The 15,450-nt window shown below is 41.1% G+C and overlaps 2 protein-coding genes across 2 annotated transcripts in view; both read left to right on the top strand.

Annotated features, from left to right (window-relative positions):
* The window catches only part of COL24A1 (collagen type XXIV alpha 1 chain), a 106,646-nt gene extending 103,576 nt beyond the window's left edge, over nucleotides 1–3,070 (top strand). The window contains exons 58-60 of the mRNA XM_065745862.1: nucleotides 337–446; nucleotides 1,504–1,719; nucleotides 1,902–3,070. Of these exons, the coding sequence (XP_065601934.1) occupies nucleotides 337–446; nucleotides 1,504–1,719; nucleotides 1,902–2,048 (473 nt within the window). The 3' untranslated portion in view covers nucleotides 2,049–3,070. The remainder of the gene's footprint in view (nucleotides 1–336; nucleotides 447–1,503; nucleotides 1,720–1,901) is intronic.
* Nucleotides 3,071–3,951: 881 nt separating this feature from the next.
* Nucleotides 3,952–15,450, top strand: part of ZNHIT6 (zinc finger HIT-type containing 6) — a 28,110-nt gene continuing 16,611 nt past the window's right edge. Inside the window, exons 1-8 of the mRNA XM_065741152.1 lie at nucleotides 3,952–4,064; nucleotides 4,560–4,625; nucleotides 4,710–4,816; nucleotides 4,907–4,992; nucleotides 5,293–5,396; nucleotides 11,471–11,539; nucleotides 12,313–12,393; nucleotides 12,905–12,985. Coding sequence (XP_065597224.1) covers nucleotides 3,997–4,064; nucleotides 4,560–4,625; nucleotides 4,710–4,816; nucleotides 4,907–4,992; nucleotides 5,293–5,396; nucleotides 11,471–11,539; nucleotides 12,313–12,393; nucleotides 12,905–12,985 — 662 coding nt within the window. The 5' untranslated portion in view covers nucleotides 3,952–3,996. The remainder of the gene's footprint in view (nucleotides 4,065–4,559; nucleotides 4,626–4,709; nucleotides 4,817–4,906; nucleotides 4,993–5,292; nucleotides 5,397–11,470; nucleotides 11,540–12,312; nucleotides 12,394–12,904; nucleotides 12,986–15,450) is intronic.

Genomic DNA, 15,450 nt, shown 5'->3' with positions numbered 1-15,450 from the left:
CTGTGTACTGCAGATTACCCCAGTCAGATAAACTGGCAGCAGCTGATATTTTAGCAGGTTTCAAATCAATGGTTCAAACTAAAATAATTATTTAAATATCTAATGTCAATACTGTGACATAATTCATTTTCTGAGCAGTTAATAGATTTGCTCAGCATCCATTGTTAATAGAATTATGGAAATTGAATGAATTCCATGTTCCCTTTCATCCATTTCCCAGCAAAACTATGGTAATAACAAATTTAATACTTGCCAAGAATTAAGAATATTTTAGCAAATTGCTTAGTAACAATTATATTTTGGTTTCATTTTCTCTCTGGGATTCTACACTAATAGGAAAGTACTGGATTGACCCCAACATTGGCTGCCCTTCTGATGCCATTGAAGTTTTCTGCAACTTCACTGCAGGTGGTCAGACATGTTTAATGCCACCATCTGCAACAAAGGTACACACAGCATCCTGAGGGAGTCTGTCTGCCCCAGAGCTTTGAACAAATGTCTGCTTATTTCCTGGCCTCAGGAGAAGTTGCTAGATTTCAGTGGGGACTGAGGGGTGTTTCGTGCACTTTTGGGAAGGATTCTTAATACGCTCTGTTCAGGAAGTTACAGAACATCTGGAGACAATATATGTTACTATGACTGCCACTTTCTCCATTTACTTGTTTTCCACACTCATTGAATTCTTACATTTTGCATTATACCTTTCTAAACAAGACATAGAAATAAACTTGAAATGCTTCTAAGCTATGTTAGTAATTCATCATCTGGGGTGTGGTCATCACCACTTCTCAACACCTGGCTACTGCTGAACACCTTGCTAGGTAAAGGCTGCTTTCCTTTATGTCATTCCTCCATGCTCCTCAGTACACATAGTCATTAAACCACTGTGAGTAGTGGAGGTGTTATGTTAGGTCTGCGTATATACTTTAGCTACTGAGGAACATCAGAAAGAAATCCCATATGAATTCCTGAATTTGTAAGATCCCTGAACATGGTCTACTCTTGGAGAGATTCTTGTTGAGTAATGAGCAGCTGAATTTTTTGTCTAAAATCAAAGCATGCTTATGATTTTCAGTCTGTTAACAGAACGTGGGTATTGACAGACAGAATCTATGCTCTAAGACTAATTAATGGTGCAACTGCAATTAAAACACTGCTGCTGCTGTTAGCTTTGTTTGAATCACAAGTTCCCTTGCCTCAGTTTCATGATGTTAAAAATAAACTTTTCTGCCCAGCTATGTACCAACGACATTCATGGGCATTAGTAAATGTTTCTTTTAAGCTTTGAAACTGACTGGAAAGTTTCTGTTTGAAGTAGTCACTATAATAGAACCGTATTACTCTCCTGAAGAATACAAATTGTGCTTTTCAGCACTGATCCCAGTGTGTAAGCACACATACGTGCTCCCATGTGTAAACAGTGCACCCGTCTATGCGTGTCATTTGGCACTGCTGTGACCATTCAGCGTGTAAGCATAATGGCATATTTCTTTTGGAACTTAGCTGGAGTTTGGCATTGGAAAAGTGCAGATGAACTTTCTTCATTTACTGAGCTCAGAAGCAACCCACAGCATCACAGTTCACTGTCTGAACACACCGATGTGGGGATTAAGTGAGGCAGGAGGCCAAAAGACATCTGTTAGCTTCAAAGGTTGGAATGGACAACTGTTTAAAGCCAATTCACTACTTGAACCCAAGGTGCTTGTGGATGAATGCATGGTAAGTACTTTTTAGCACTGTGATACTACATGGGGGAAATGGCATTTGTTGAATTGCTTGGTTTCTTTACAAGCTGCTGGAAGAATAAATGCTTATGTACACTTCTCTCACCCTTTAAGCTCATCTTCCATTTGTGTTTTGAATCTCTGATGTGAATTTAATATTCTGCCTGTGTGTTGCAGATTCAGGATGGCAGCTGGCACAAGACACAGTTCTTTTTTCACACTCAGGACACCAATCAGCTTCCAGTTATTCAAGTTCATACACTTCCTCATCTCAAACCGGGACAGCAGCACTTCATAGAAAGTGGCTCAGTGTGCTTCCTTTGAGTTTTGTGTCCTGGTTCTTTTGCATCTGTGCAGGACTGCAGAGAGTGAGGGTGAGAGTAATGACCTGTTGAAGGCAAAATTGCTCTCAAACTGAAGAATCATACTGAACGTTGTTGCTTAAAGAATCTCAGGAAGAAAAAAGACTTCCTCTTATGGAGAAATGGCATTTAAAAGCGAAGAAAAGAAAGAAAAGACTACAACAATTTTCCTAAAGTATTTAAATCTCTTTTTAATACTGGTTGGTGCTTTCTTGCATAATTTCCTGGGACTGAATATCTGAGCATGGAATTTTTCAGGACCTCAAGTGTTCTTGGTGATCTGTATGACAACACTGCAAAAGAACACCCCGAGGAAAGCTGGAGACATACAGTACCAAGGAGCAACACTGGCTACTGCTCCTAAATGTGCAATAGCTATATCTGAAAAGTGAAGTATGCCACAGTACAAGTTGTCTTTCATATAGTTTTATAATAGTCCTTTGTGGACACACGCATCATAACAGATGACACACTACCTCTTACATGTTCCCTGTCCATGTTGCCTTGGTGCTCTTTATAACACAAGGTGCTGGTGGCCTTAACAGAAATGATCTGAGTCCATTTTTATTTTTCAGACTGTATGTGCTGGTTACATCAGGATCTGTCTCTGTTGTCAAGGTACTTATTTTAAATCATTGGTCACATATTTCGCTACAACTAAAACGTTATTTATGTGGATATCTTGTTTAAAATATTTTTGTGTACTGTTGTGGAAATGGCATATGAGACAGCATGTTGTATATAATGCATATAATCAGAAAAATTAGCTTTACAGACATTGTAAAAATCATTGTAGAAGAGCTACCTACAGTAGTTTTCAGTTTTTTCAGTTAAGTTTTTTGAATGCCAAAAGCATCTTAAGATGATGTATTGTGTATATATTTGTAACTTGTTGCATCCTCTACAGCACATCTTTTGAAAGGCAACTGTTAAGTTATAGTCAGCATTTCATCCACTTAGACATTGTCATTTTTTGTAATATTATTACATTTTCCCTCAAATCTAAAGTGTTCAAGCATCTTCTTTTGTTTAAAGAAAGAGCAATTTTACCATTAAGAAAAGCACTCTTTTATAAAGATATCCCTCTACATATTATCAATCAAAAACCTGCTGACTATTTCCTGAAGATGGTGCCAAACCACACTGGGGAGCAGGGAAGCATTCAAACAACTTGTTTAACTGCCTCAATCCATGGGAAATCATACTTAAAATATAATAAAATAAGATTCCACACTACCAGTTTGTTTTTGTTGTTCTGTTCCGTGTTGTATAGTTCATTCTCAGCAATGAGGAGAAGTACTTTTCAGATGACCATGCTTCATTTACAGAAGGGAGATGAGCAGTTGTTGTGCTATGGAGTACTGTGTGACTGTAGTCACTTTACACAGCAAGGAAGACACGCCCTGTGTTTTCTGTTAAACCATCGGGTTTTCAGTCCCGTGGCCTTTCTCTTGGAAACCTTTCTTTTGGAAATTCTTTATAGCCCCTGTTTACAGTTGTTTGTTAGATAGTTTCTGAGATAAACAAATAAATAAAATTAAAAACGAACTAGCTCAAAGTATTACTGTGCTCAGGATAAAAGTGCAACCGCCGTGCAGACAGCACGATGGACTTGGGGCTGCGACACCCACGGCACTGCCCCTCGGCGCCAGTAGCAGCAGGCAGAATCCTTTCATCTCTTCCTTTCACCCCTGCTCTTGGCGGTTAAAATCCCGCACTGGGGAAGCGAGGTTTTCCAGCGGGGGGCGGAGAGAGGAGGAGGTACGGCCGCTACGGCGGTTCCCGTGCCCTGCGGTGCGGCGTGGGGCGCCGCGTGCCGCCAGGGGGCGCCGCCGCCCAGGAAACGCCGCTGCAGGGCCCGCCCCGCCCGGGCCCCGTCGGGCGGCGCGTGGAGGCGGCGCGGCGCAGCCATGGCGGGGAAGGGCGGCGGCGGGAGCCCGCGGCGCGCGGCCGGCGGGCGGAAGATGGCCCTGCAGAGGTGCGGGCGCGGGCGGGGCGTGGGACCGCTGCCCGTGTGGCGTCCCGCCGGTCGCGGCCCGGCCCGGGCAGCGCCTCCGCCGGGATCCGTGGAAAGCGGCCGAAGCGTGAGGCCGCGGCCCGCACTCATCGGTGCGGGGTAGCGGCCGCGTGCCACGTGGGGCTGCTCGTTTCGTCGGGCTGTGGGTGGGGAGGGTGGTGTCCGGGAGCGGCGTCAGCTTTCCCTCGTGCGGCGCGGCTGTGCAGCCAAGGGGTGAACGCGTTTCGGGTTTGTTTTCGCGGCGTCCCGCAGCGCTCGGCCGCACGGTGCGGTGCCCCGCCCCGCCAGCAGGGGGCGCTGCCGCGTGTCACCGCCGGGCGGGCGGCTCCGGAAGGGCGCGGCGGGGCGGGGCGGGGCGGAGACAGGAGGGGAGCTGAGGGCTTCGTGAGAGCTGCTGCCGTGCCCCAGCCCACCATAGCAGCCCCTTCCCCAGCAGCCGCTTTCTGCTTCTTTCAGATGCGAGACGTGTGGTGAAGAGGAGGCCAAGTACCGGTGTCCGCGATGCATGAAGTATTCGTGCAGGTGTCTGTTACCTTAGTGAAGCTATCTCGATTTTGCCTGCAGTTGTGTTGGCTGAGATGCTTATGTGGGTGTTTGTCGTTCCAGCCTGTTGTGTGTGAAGAAGCACAAGCTTGCCCTGAGCTGTAATGGAGTCAGGGACAAAACCGCGTTTGTCTCTGTGACAGAATTTACTGACTTGAATCTTCTGAGTGGTAAGAACGTTCCAGGCACTTCAGAATTTGTTATTTCTAATAGCACTACATATTTTTATATTCTGTGTTGTTGTTTTTTTTCACCTTCAGATTATCGTTTCTTGGAAGATGTGGGGAGGACGGCTGATGCTGCTGCTCGAGACTTGTCTGTGCATCGGCCAACAACAAATAAATTTGTAAGTTCCATGTCAGACTGCTGGGCTTGGGTTGGCTGCCTTTGAATTCCCACTGAGGCACTCTCAACGTGTGTTTCAGGACTGGGGTTTGCTGTGATGGTATGAACAACCCCAAATTTTGGAGAACTCCTCAGGGCTTATTGAATGATAGTTTTGAAGGCTACACCCAGGCGCTTGGAAGAATAAATTGCTAGCAGCATGCGTAGTCTTAAAATATTCTATGCATGCCTGTTTGTTCTATAATTTCCTTGTAATTCAAATACTGTCAGTCAAATTATTACTATTTTTGATTTTTGATAGATCAATTACTTGAGAAATAGAGCTCGAAGGCATAATATCAATCTGAAGACGCTCCCTATTGGATTCACAAAAAGAAGAGAAAATTCAACTATCTTCAATAAGAAGTGAGTCTTCTGTTGGCTGCCAGACAATTTGTTTTGCTTTCACTGAACACATGATGATGTGTATGTAAATTCATACTGATGTGGTGACTTTCATAATCTATTACATGCACAGCTTTTCTACAAAAACTGTTTAGATTTAGTATTTCCTGACGCAGTTCTTGTTTTTTAGGCTCTCGAGTTCAGTTTAATGTTATTGAACAGAAGTAATTAATGCTTTGTTTTGAAAACTATCAACAGGAGGAGGAGGAGGAATCTGTTAAATGATATTATGAAGGTTTTGGGGGGCTTTGTTGGTAGAAGAAAGCTTTTATTTTGAAAGTTTATGAGAGAGGAGTGATGTAGAACGATTACAAAAGATTCCTGTCTCTGAAAAAGCTGCTTTGAAGCTGGGGCTGGATCACTCCTAACCCATTTGCCATTGTTGCAGCCATCGTAGGATTCGTGTATGCTCGAGTATGTTTAGGGAAAAGGCTAAGAGAAGACTTCAGATGTTCTTTCCTTTATACACTTGTGAGTTTTCTCTGATACCCAGACTTCTTACTGTGAAAATACTTTAAAATAACAAAAAATTTTACAAAGTGCTTTCTTTACTGTCATAGTAATCAAATATGCCAGATCCACATCCTCCTGGTTTTTTTCTTTGCATTCTTAGTTTTGGTGGCAAGTTCTGCTTCCCATATGAAATTTTCCCCCTATTCTATGTGACTTAAATCTGTGACCTATAGATAAAGGCGGTGGCCCAGTGGGAACCAGCCACCAGGTGTCCCTCTTGGACAGACAACAACCCGAGCTTCTGGCAGGCCCTACTTCCCCCCCCACCATGTTTGCTCCTATCATCTGCTCTGTCCTGAGACAGCGGAGCCCTATAATATCCTCTGCTCTTAAGAGGATAGGAAGGAACTGTCTGCAAGTGCTGTCGAAGGATACAGGATATGCTCTGTGATTACTGCGAGGATGGAGTTCCTTCTCCTGTTATTTGTGTACCAGTGAGCACAAATGGTTTGAATTCAGTGACGCAGGTTAAGAATTATTTTTATTTATTGTGGTAGGAGTGTTGTGCCTAAGCCATATGTGGGTGCCTGAGAAATCAAACCCAAAGTGTGACTGAAACTAAAAGCATTCATCAGCCATTTAACACCTGTCCCCTGTGACTTCAAGATATGACGCATAACTTTGTTGGATATTACAGTCAAATAGGGAAAGCTGTCTTAATAGTTGCTCTCTGTGAGGTTAACACATGGTAGTTGCCAGGGTCTGGTGCGTCTGCATTCTGTGGTTCTGAGCTCCCACTCGTGCTGTGCATCAGCCAGAATTTGGGGAGTGATTGCTACAGAGTAGAGATTGGAAGCAGCTCCACGTAGGTGTCTGGGAAACTGAGTGCCTGCTCAGATGTCTCCTTCACACTTGCCAAGCTGCTGGGCTGTTGGAATCAGAGAGGAGAGCCATCCAAAGCAAGGACGTACAAGATGTGTTCTGGTGTCATCCCCTGCCCCTGCCAGCACTGCAGGGCAAGTCTGTGGTTGTTCAGATGTGTTAACCACTCTTCATTGCCTAGCTTCCATTAGTTTGTTTGCGAAATTCGGAGTTACAAAAGCATACGTGCCTGTGCTGGGTAACGTGTGGATTGGACTAACTTGTAATATCAAGTAATGCAGATAATACTTGATCTTTAGCAAATGGAGTTTGAGTCCAGTTTGTGAACTCTTACCTATGGGCCATCTGGCTTGCATCTGGCTAGCAGTTAAGTGATCATCAGTGCTATGAGAGCTACTCTGAGGTGTATGTGAAAACTCTAAAGATCAGTCTTTAGTCGTAAACTAGAAAAAGATAATTAGAATGGTTTTTTTCAAGAGTTGCTGATGTTAAGAATTTACCAAGGAGTTATATGGACTGGTTTTGGGGATCACATTACTCTGCTGGAGCTGTTAAACTTCGTGCATAGTTCTGCTTGCTTTCCAGGACCCACAGAAGTGACCTCACAAGCAAAGTGGTGCTGTGGGGTGAGCAGAGAGCGCAACCTTGGTGCATTTCAGTCTGTTCGTAGTTCTTCAGACCATCCCCGTGTGAAAATGAGTAGTTGAGATTTTTTTAAATTTGTTTTATTTTCATGGTGGATCTGATGGTCGTTTTGTTTATAGAAGCGAAGATGACAGTAGTTTTGTTTGTTAAAGGTAATTACAATTTGGTTTCTTAGCAGTCTCCCTCTGACTTATGTGGGACTCTCAGCTCAAGACCACGGTGTCTGCTTATTGCACACATATGTCAGTAACATCTCGTGCTGCTAGGAGCTCCCTCGACAGAAGACCATATGTGTTGCAGTGGAATTGTTCTTCAGCTTCTTCATTGTCTTGTTGTTTACCGTAACTAGGAAACATTTGAACTTTCAGTAGAAGTGTTGCAGTAGAAATATTTACTGTTTATATATAAAATCCAGGAATTAGCTTAACAAAGCTCCAACAGAATGGAGATGTTCCTGTTAGTGTGCTGTTGTTTGAAGCACAGCAGAACTCATTTTGGCCATCTCGCTTCTGTATGTTATCTTCTGTTAATGTTTCAATTCCACAAGAGCCTGTAGTCACTTACTTGGTCTAAATGTTCATTGTTTAAGTAAGTTGTAAAAGGTAACATTATCCAAATGAGTAGATACTGAGTGCCACATGTTTCAATTAAACCTGGATGCGTTTGGTGAGAGTACTGAGTATTGTGAAACTTAAGGATAGTTTAAGGATAAGGTCACTATTTCCTTTCCATCTCTTTTATAAATTTAAAAACACTTTTAAAAATTGACTAAGGCACTTATGTAGGGTCTCCAGATCCCAAAATCTTCTGTAAGATCCTAGACAGACCCTAGATCTGTCCTTTAATTGCCAGCACCTTTACTGCAATACACTCACAGTTCTTGAAACATCTTCCAGGGTACTGCATTAGCTGTAAAAACAGTAAAGAAAATCGTTATAGCTGTGCCAAGAGCTAGCTGAAGGTAGCAGTTGTATTTATCAGTACTGGTTTTGTAGTATCAGAAATAAATGCCTGTTTCAGCTGTCATGAATTTAAAAATCACTTGCATGCAGTTCTTTGAAAAAAAGTATGGAGTAAAAATTAATTGATTACAGGAAGTAATTATTTTGAGGTTTTAGGAAAAATGAAAGGGAGACAGTTACTTTGGTGTAGAACAGAAATGGCAGAACAGCCTATGCAGTTCTAAACACCATTTGCATCTACATTTAACATAGAGGAAGAGGTCTTTTGCTTCTCTTTTTCTCTCTGATCAGTTTCTGTGCTTCTGAAGTAGCCAAAATAGGATGTGAAGCCAAGCGATGCAGGGATGGGCTGTGATGCTGTTTTTACTGACATCAAGGATGTGCTGTGTCTCATCAGATCTGTTCTGTTCAATAGCTTTATAGTCAGGGCCTTGGTATTCAAGCAAACCATGGATTGACGTCCCATGGCGGCCGAGAGGCGTGAAATGCTTCAAGCAGTGCGAGCTGTTACTCAACTCAGGATGACTTACTCAATTAAGCATTTTTCATTTAGACAATGAACACAGTACATGTCAGTTACATTTGAAGGAAATACTACCCCAGTGAGCCATAATGGAAAATGAAGTCAGTGAGATCTGGAGCCAGGATATCTAACTTAAATCTGAACTTGTTATGAAGCAGTTTTGATAGCATCTAGAGCTGACATCAAGTTCTCGTATTGGGCAGGAATCAATGATGGTGAGGGATGCTTCCCTTTAGTAATGGCCATCCAGGAGGTTGTTACCAATTTTTTTTCTGCTTACGGAAGCTTGTTGTGCAGAAGTATGGCTGTTTTTTTAATACTTCATTTGACAGCACAGTTGCATTCCAGTTCTAAGCTTCTTCCTTGCTGCCTTCTACCCAGCTCTTACCTCTTTCTGCTTGTCACGTACTTTTAGGCAAGAGTATTTTAAATAGAGATGAAATAATTCGCGCTTGTTTAGCTTTTAGTGTGCTGAAAAATATCAACATTTCTCTTTTTCCAAAGGGGAACTGTCTGATATTTTTACATTTAATTTTCAAACTTCCTGATTTGTAGCTTTATCTGTTCACTAATCCATAGACTAGATTGTCCTCGGAAGGGGGAGGGAGAGTGAGAGTCTGAAAAGATCCCTCTTAAGCTGATTATACAGCTGCAGTGATGAACTGAGTCTGCCTCAGTGAGCCCACAGCAAACTGGTCTTGCATGTGAAATCACAATGTGCTGTATGACCACAGTTTCTGCAGACAGAGAGTATTCCTAACAGGTAGCAGATAGCTAGAAGTATTTCTGGAACATTCCTCACTCAAGTGTCTGTGTAAGGAACAGCCCTACAGATCGTGTATGTGCTTCTGTCGTCATTATCACACCTTGCTGTTTCTGCTTTAGAGGGAAGTATCTGGAAGTACCTTACTTTAAAGGTGTTGATTTAAAGATTTGATGCAAGAGAGTCCACATCATAATAAGTGTTGGTCGCTTAAAGTACATGAGTGTGGTCTGATTTAACAAGTTAGTGGTGAATTACACAGAAAAAATGCTAGAAATGCTCAAGTTAAATGAGAATGTGTTTATAAAAGCCTCATCCAATGCTTCTTTCTGTTGTTAAGGTGAGGAAAACTTTGTTTCAGTCACCTTGCAAAAAACTTACAGAATTCCAGTGCACTCGCTGATTTTGAGTTGCTTCTTCTTCAGTTCAGTAATTCAAGACAGTGTTGTAGCAATATGAAAAATAGCATAAAAATCCACAAGGCAAGATGTCAGCTTTGCATTGTGTATGCAGTGTAATTAATAATGTTTTGTTTCCTACTGTCTGGCTCTAGTCGTACCATTTTCTTACCTGTTTCAGACCTGATCTGCTGTAATTTGACCTCTCCATTTAAGGAGGGATCCTTCATTCTCAGTTTTAATAAGCATGAGCAGATGCAGGGCAAAAATCATGAGGCATGATACGCATACAGCTCTAGTAAGTCACATGTTGCTTTGTGGACCTTAGCCACTTGTAGTTCAGTTTATTCTAATATATTAATTATTAGCTCCTCAGAGTGCTCTTGCATCTTTTTTGTGGGGGTGAAGATAAAAGATTATACCTGTGATTGTGCTTAGACTTTGAGAAGTGTAGCTCAGCTGTAAAGCTTAGCTTTCCCCTAGGCATAACTTTTAATAAGTCAATAACTATTTATTTGCTAAGTGCACTTTATAAAGTGCCTGCATCTAAAAATCAATATGATAGTTAATTGAGCTTAGCAGCTAACTTGTTTACTGCCTTTTTACTTGATTGCATGTGTGCTTGTCTCTGCAGGCAGCTAGATCCTGCTGGATAGTTCCATCTGTCTGATAAGCAAATTAAACAGCATGTTCTAGCAACAGTGTGTTTATTTTTAATTGTAGCAGTACTAGAATCTTTGCATAACTGTTGCTGATTATCTTAGATATAAGGATTTATGGGTCTTAAGTAGTAAAAATAAAATTAAAAAGTACCACTTGAAGTTCTTGTGCTTCAGATAGGTACCTGGCATCTGCTTTCTAAATCATCTTTGCTGTTTGTCGTGAGTATGAAATTCTGAACCAGAGGAAAGAGCCACGAACCTACCTTTCAGACTGCTTTTTCTTATGAGATTTCACTTAGAAGAAGATCATTACACTCATGGTACAGGATGGGAGAATTTGAAGCAATAAAGGAGAAATGGTTTGACTGAAATCACTATTGCCTTCAGCATACATCTAGAGGGACATCCTGTGGGCGATACTACCTTCCCTGGTACAATATCACACCAAAACCATGCTCCAGCCCTTTCTGTTCTTAGATAGTGATTACATGAGCTTTAAAGACAGGATGGTTTGCCAACCAACAAACTGGAGAACGGAACACAACATCAAATTTTGTATCTTATAGAAGCTTTCTGCTGGTTCTGTAAAGCACTTATTCTTTCCAATGTCTCTTTTCACTGTTATGCTGAAAAGCAGCTTTCCTCCCTGCTCTTGACATCTATTTAGGTAATAGCTGCTGTGGAAAGACAAGTAGCAGTTACCAGCTGACTAGCGAGGCATTAATCTGCATTTCTTCTTCTTTTCAGAGAGCAGAAGTTCTTCTGGCATTTGAAGCTTGTGTTTCCTCACTGTCATGCTGAATACACTTTAAAAAGGTACAGGGTTTGAAAAATGGATTTTTAGAAATTACAAATGGGAAGTACTTTGATCCATTCGTAACTGTTTTTGTTACATGAGGTAAACTTGAATATTATTTTGTCTCTTAACTAAAAGGGCATTCAAGTTCAAAAGGTACTCAAAGTTGTGCAGTACATTCTTCTTTGAAGGCTAAGGAGGTTGTCATATCAAGGGAAATATTTTATTGCTAGTCCTTCCTAGTGATGACAGGCAGCTTATATGTTTACAATGGCAGTATCCACTCAGTTAATGCATTCTGGTCTCCTGGACCAAAGGTGCAGCAAGATTTCCATTCCTTCTTTACCTGGATGCTGGAGCTGACCTGCACATACAATGAAATGTTCGCATTCTTTGCTTTTTAGGAAAGCCCACAAGTGTGTTTTGTAAAAGCCAAAAATTCAACAATTGTTGACAGTCAGTGTTTCTCTCATTTTTTCCTATTCTAAGGGTGAATGTGAAAAATACCAGTGTCTACTTCTAGGGCTGTACAAACAGCATGTTATGCTGCAGGGTTTGGAGCTAGAGATACTCATCTGTTTACTCCTTGCAGATGCCAATGAAGTCTTAGTGCTGAAATTGAGATGGAATTGTCAATTACCTGAGCTGTTTTGATCCACATTTATAATCCACCCATGAAGTACTCAGGTGTACCACCATAGCGTGCAAGCATACAGCTTTCTCTAAATGACTCAGAGTTCCATGTGCACGATGAACCATGTCTTATGTATTTGATTTTTATCTTTGGGGAAAGGGTGCCAGAGGATAAAACGCTCGCTGATATCCTTAAGCCCTACATTGATCCAGCGGAGTCGGATCCCGTAGTTTGTCAGAGGTGCGTATTGAATGACTTTCTGCCTCATCCATGTACTTTGCTAATAAAAGGTGGGAGTGGTTCTGAACAGCTTGCTTAACCTCACTGCGTTTCAAACATGGAGGGCTCAGGTCCCTGTCAGCTGTACAACTTTAATTGCTGTGGTGAGAACCATCCCAACTTTCACCAACCTAGTAACCCTGGAATATGGACTCCACATTTAAACCAGGAGAAGATAATGAGGATTTATAACATATAGGTCAAATAAAGCAACTGTAATTCTAAGAAGTGTAATGTAATTCAGCCCAGAGGGGGTGAATCCTTTTGTTTGGAAGAGTTAGAAAAAATTGTCAGTAATTACAGCCCTAATTTTTAGAAGGTATTTGATGTGTGGAAAATGTGCTTTTGTAATGAAAAAACAAATGCTTTTGCTTGTTGACGTGTAAAATATTCTCGTCTTTTACAGATGATAGGAGCAAGAATCTGAAGTACTTCATTGTTTCTTCATTTCTGTTTCTTTTTTTTTTTTCAGATTAAAGATATATACAATGTCTCCTCGGTCAGATGTACAAATTTTAATGAAAATAGAGAACAGGAAGCAAAACTCTATCAGGTAAGGTGACACTTTGGTTTGTGTGCATATTAATTAAAGACAGCAAAAAGAAAGAACGCATTTCTTAAACTTTAATACATCAAGAAGAAATCACCCAATGAATTAACTTCTGTGAGTAATTACCAGCCACCTTAAAAATGATTCAGCTGAAGTCTTAATTCTTTGTGTGTTCGTATGTCAACATAGAAGTTTGTGTATAAATACTGTGATTAGTAAATTCAGCTATGTTGTACCTGGACAATTTAAGAAGCTACAGTACTCACAGCTCTATTGGTTGACTCACAAGTGTGCCTGTACCTGAGCTGCTTCAGCAGCACTCCATGCAAGTGACTCAGCTCACTGCTGGATGAGTATTAAGCAGAGAATACACTATTGACCAGCAGAAGTGTCTGTTCCCTTTGGTGAGCACCTCCATGGGCATGTTAACTCCAGAAGAGTTAGTGGGATGGTTGTGTTTTTAAAGGATTGCAGCAAAAATTGTTTGCTCATCAGCATCCAGTGACAGTATCTGAAGTAACACATTTTTCTCAGTTACTGGCTCATCACTCTTCTTGCTACGATATTGCTGGGTGCGGTTTCCAGAGTTCTGACTCGTGAATAATTGCTTTCTTTGTTTCCTGAACAGACAGTAATCTTGAATTTCACAAATAAACATTAAGCAAATCATTCTTGATGGTATAAATGCCATTTTAAACATTCCACCCTGTTGGCATTGTTACTGAAAAGGATATGTACCAGCTTTAATGTAGCTTAGTGTGGTTGACCAGTGATTCCTAGTTACGGTTTTTAATGTGCATTCTTTTCTTCAAATGTAACAAGTGGAAATAGCATGTTTCCTTAAAGCGTTGTCTGTTATTTCTAAGGAGGGATGGGAAGTATAGTGAAGACATATCAGTTGTAACTGAACTTCCTGTTTGTGCTGCATTTCTTTTCCCAGTTAGTGTTATTCAGAAGTGAGTAATGTACTTGATCACTCAAGCCCCCAGAATGTCAACTTTATTTTATTTTCCTCTTTGAAGTAATTATTTGAAATAGGTTTTAAAATTTGCCATCAGAGTTCTCATCAGTAATCCTGTTGCTTTCCAGTAAAATGTCTCAGCTGATTTTCGCTTACTTCAAGAATTACAAATTCTGTGTTCTTAGAGGGGAAATTAAAAATGCTGGTATTGTAACCTTCCCTGTTAAGATCAATGTGGAAGGACCTGGGTGGATGAAGGTTTCTGTTTTCTCTCTTTACTGTATTTTCCATGAATTCAGCACAGGCACTTCACCCATTCAGGTTGTATACAGTGGTACAACAAAACAAAGAAAACTTTCTAGAACTTAGTGCCAGGAAACCAGAACCATTTCTAATTTTAAAATGATTTTATAAGGCTTGGGTTCATCTGTTAACAGGGCTGCTCCGGACAGGTTCCTGAGGCATGAACAACTTCTGTCCCCTTCTTTGTAATCAAGTTAATGCTGCAAAAACTGAAAATGCATTTGGACTGTTACTGCTGAAAGTCACTTTACTGTGTGATTGGAAAGGCAGTGTTCAGAAAATAGTGCTGAATGTTCATCTGTATCTTCAAGTATTGTAACTTACACACATTTTTTTAGTTTTTCCCCCAGTATTTTAGTTTTAACACTTTGGTATATTTTTGGGTTATGGGAGCTTTAACAGCTGCTTACTTGGCTTAACCTTTTGGACAGTTGCTTGCTTTTTTACATTGCAGTTTTTTAGAAAGGAAGGAAAAGTAGCAGGTAAAATTCACCTCTTGTTCTTTTGAAACAGGCTGTATGAATTGCATAGTAGGCTTGGGAAGTAAATGAGTATCGAAGTGGACAGTCTCTGTTGCTCGTCAGTTTCTCTTGTTACTTAATCATTTTCTTCTTCATAAATGGGTGTAATGCTTCCTTAGCTCATGGAGAGAGCTGAGAGCATTCTTTTTCATGAAGCTTTTTAGAAGAATCTCAAAATACCCTGATGTTTGAGTTTCATCTGTATTCCAAGAATCAGCACTATTGGTTGATGTTAGAGTCACATATTTAGTTAGTTAATGTAGATTTTAGAACTGTAGGAAGTTAACGAGAAGGTTATTAGATTAGAAATGCTCCTCCCAGTCAGTGGAGCAGGCCCAGCTGTGGCCGTGCACACCAGGGAAGCAGCATGCTGCAAGGAAAGTCTGTTTCTGAAGGAAAGAACAAAGTTTGTTTGAAGTGATGGGACTACCATGTCAGCAGAAAAACATCTTTTGTCGGCATAGCTTTGTCTCTGCCAGCAGGCTCTGGGACTGCTTGTGCTAGCATAGCTGCTGTGACTAAGACTCTCTGAGGGAATCTAAACTTTTACTCTAGTTGCATTATAGTAAAGAGAGAATTTACTTCGGTTTCGTCTACTTTATGACTCCCCCCAGTTAATTAGGGTGTATGTTGTCTCACAGTAAAAATCAGTACCTGGAGTTGCAGCTTGAACCAGGTCTGCT

The sequence above is a fragment of the Cyrtonyx montezumae genome, unplaced genomic scaffold (genome assembly GCF_038088225.1).
Source record: "Cyrtonyx montezumae isolate F1298 unplaced genomic scaffold, pur_monq_1.0 scaffold_1, whole genome shotgun sequence".
Lineage (NCBI taxonomy): Eukaryota > Metazoa > Chordata > Aves > Galliformes > Odontophoridae > Cyrtonyx > Cyrtonyx montezumae.
Note: the sequence above shows the minus strand (reverse complement) of the source record. Positions and strands in the feature narration are given on the sequence as shown.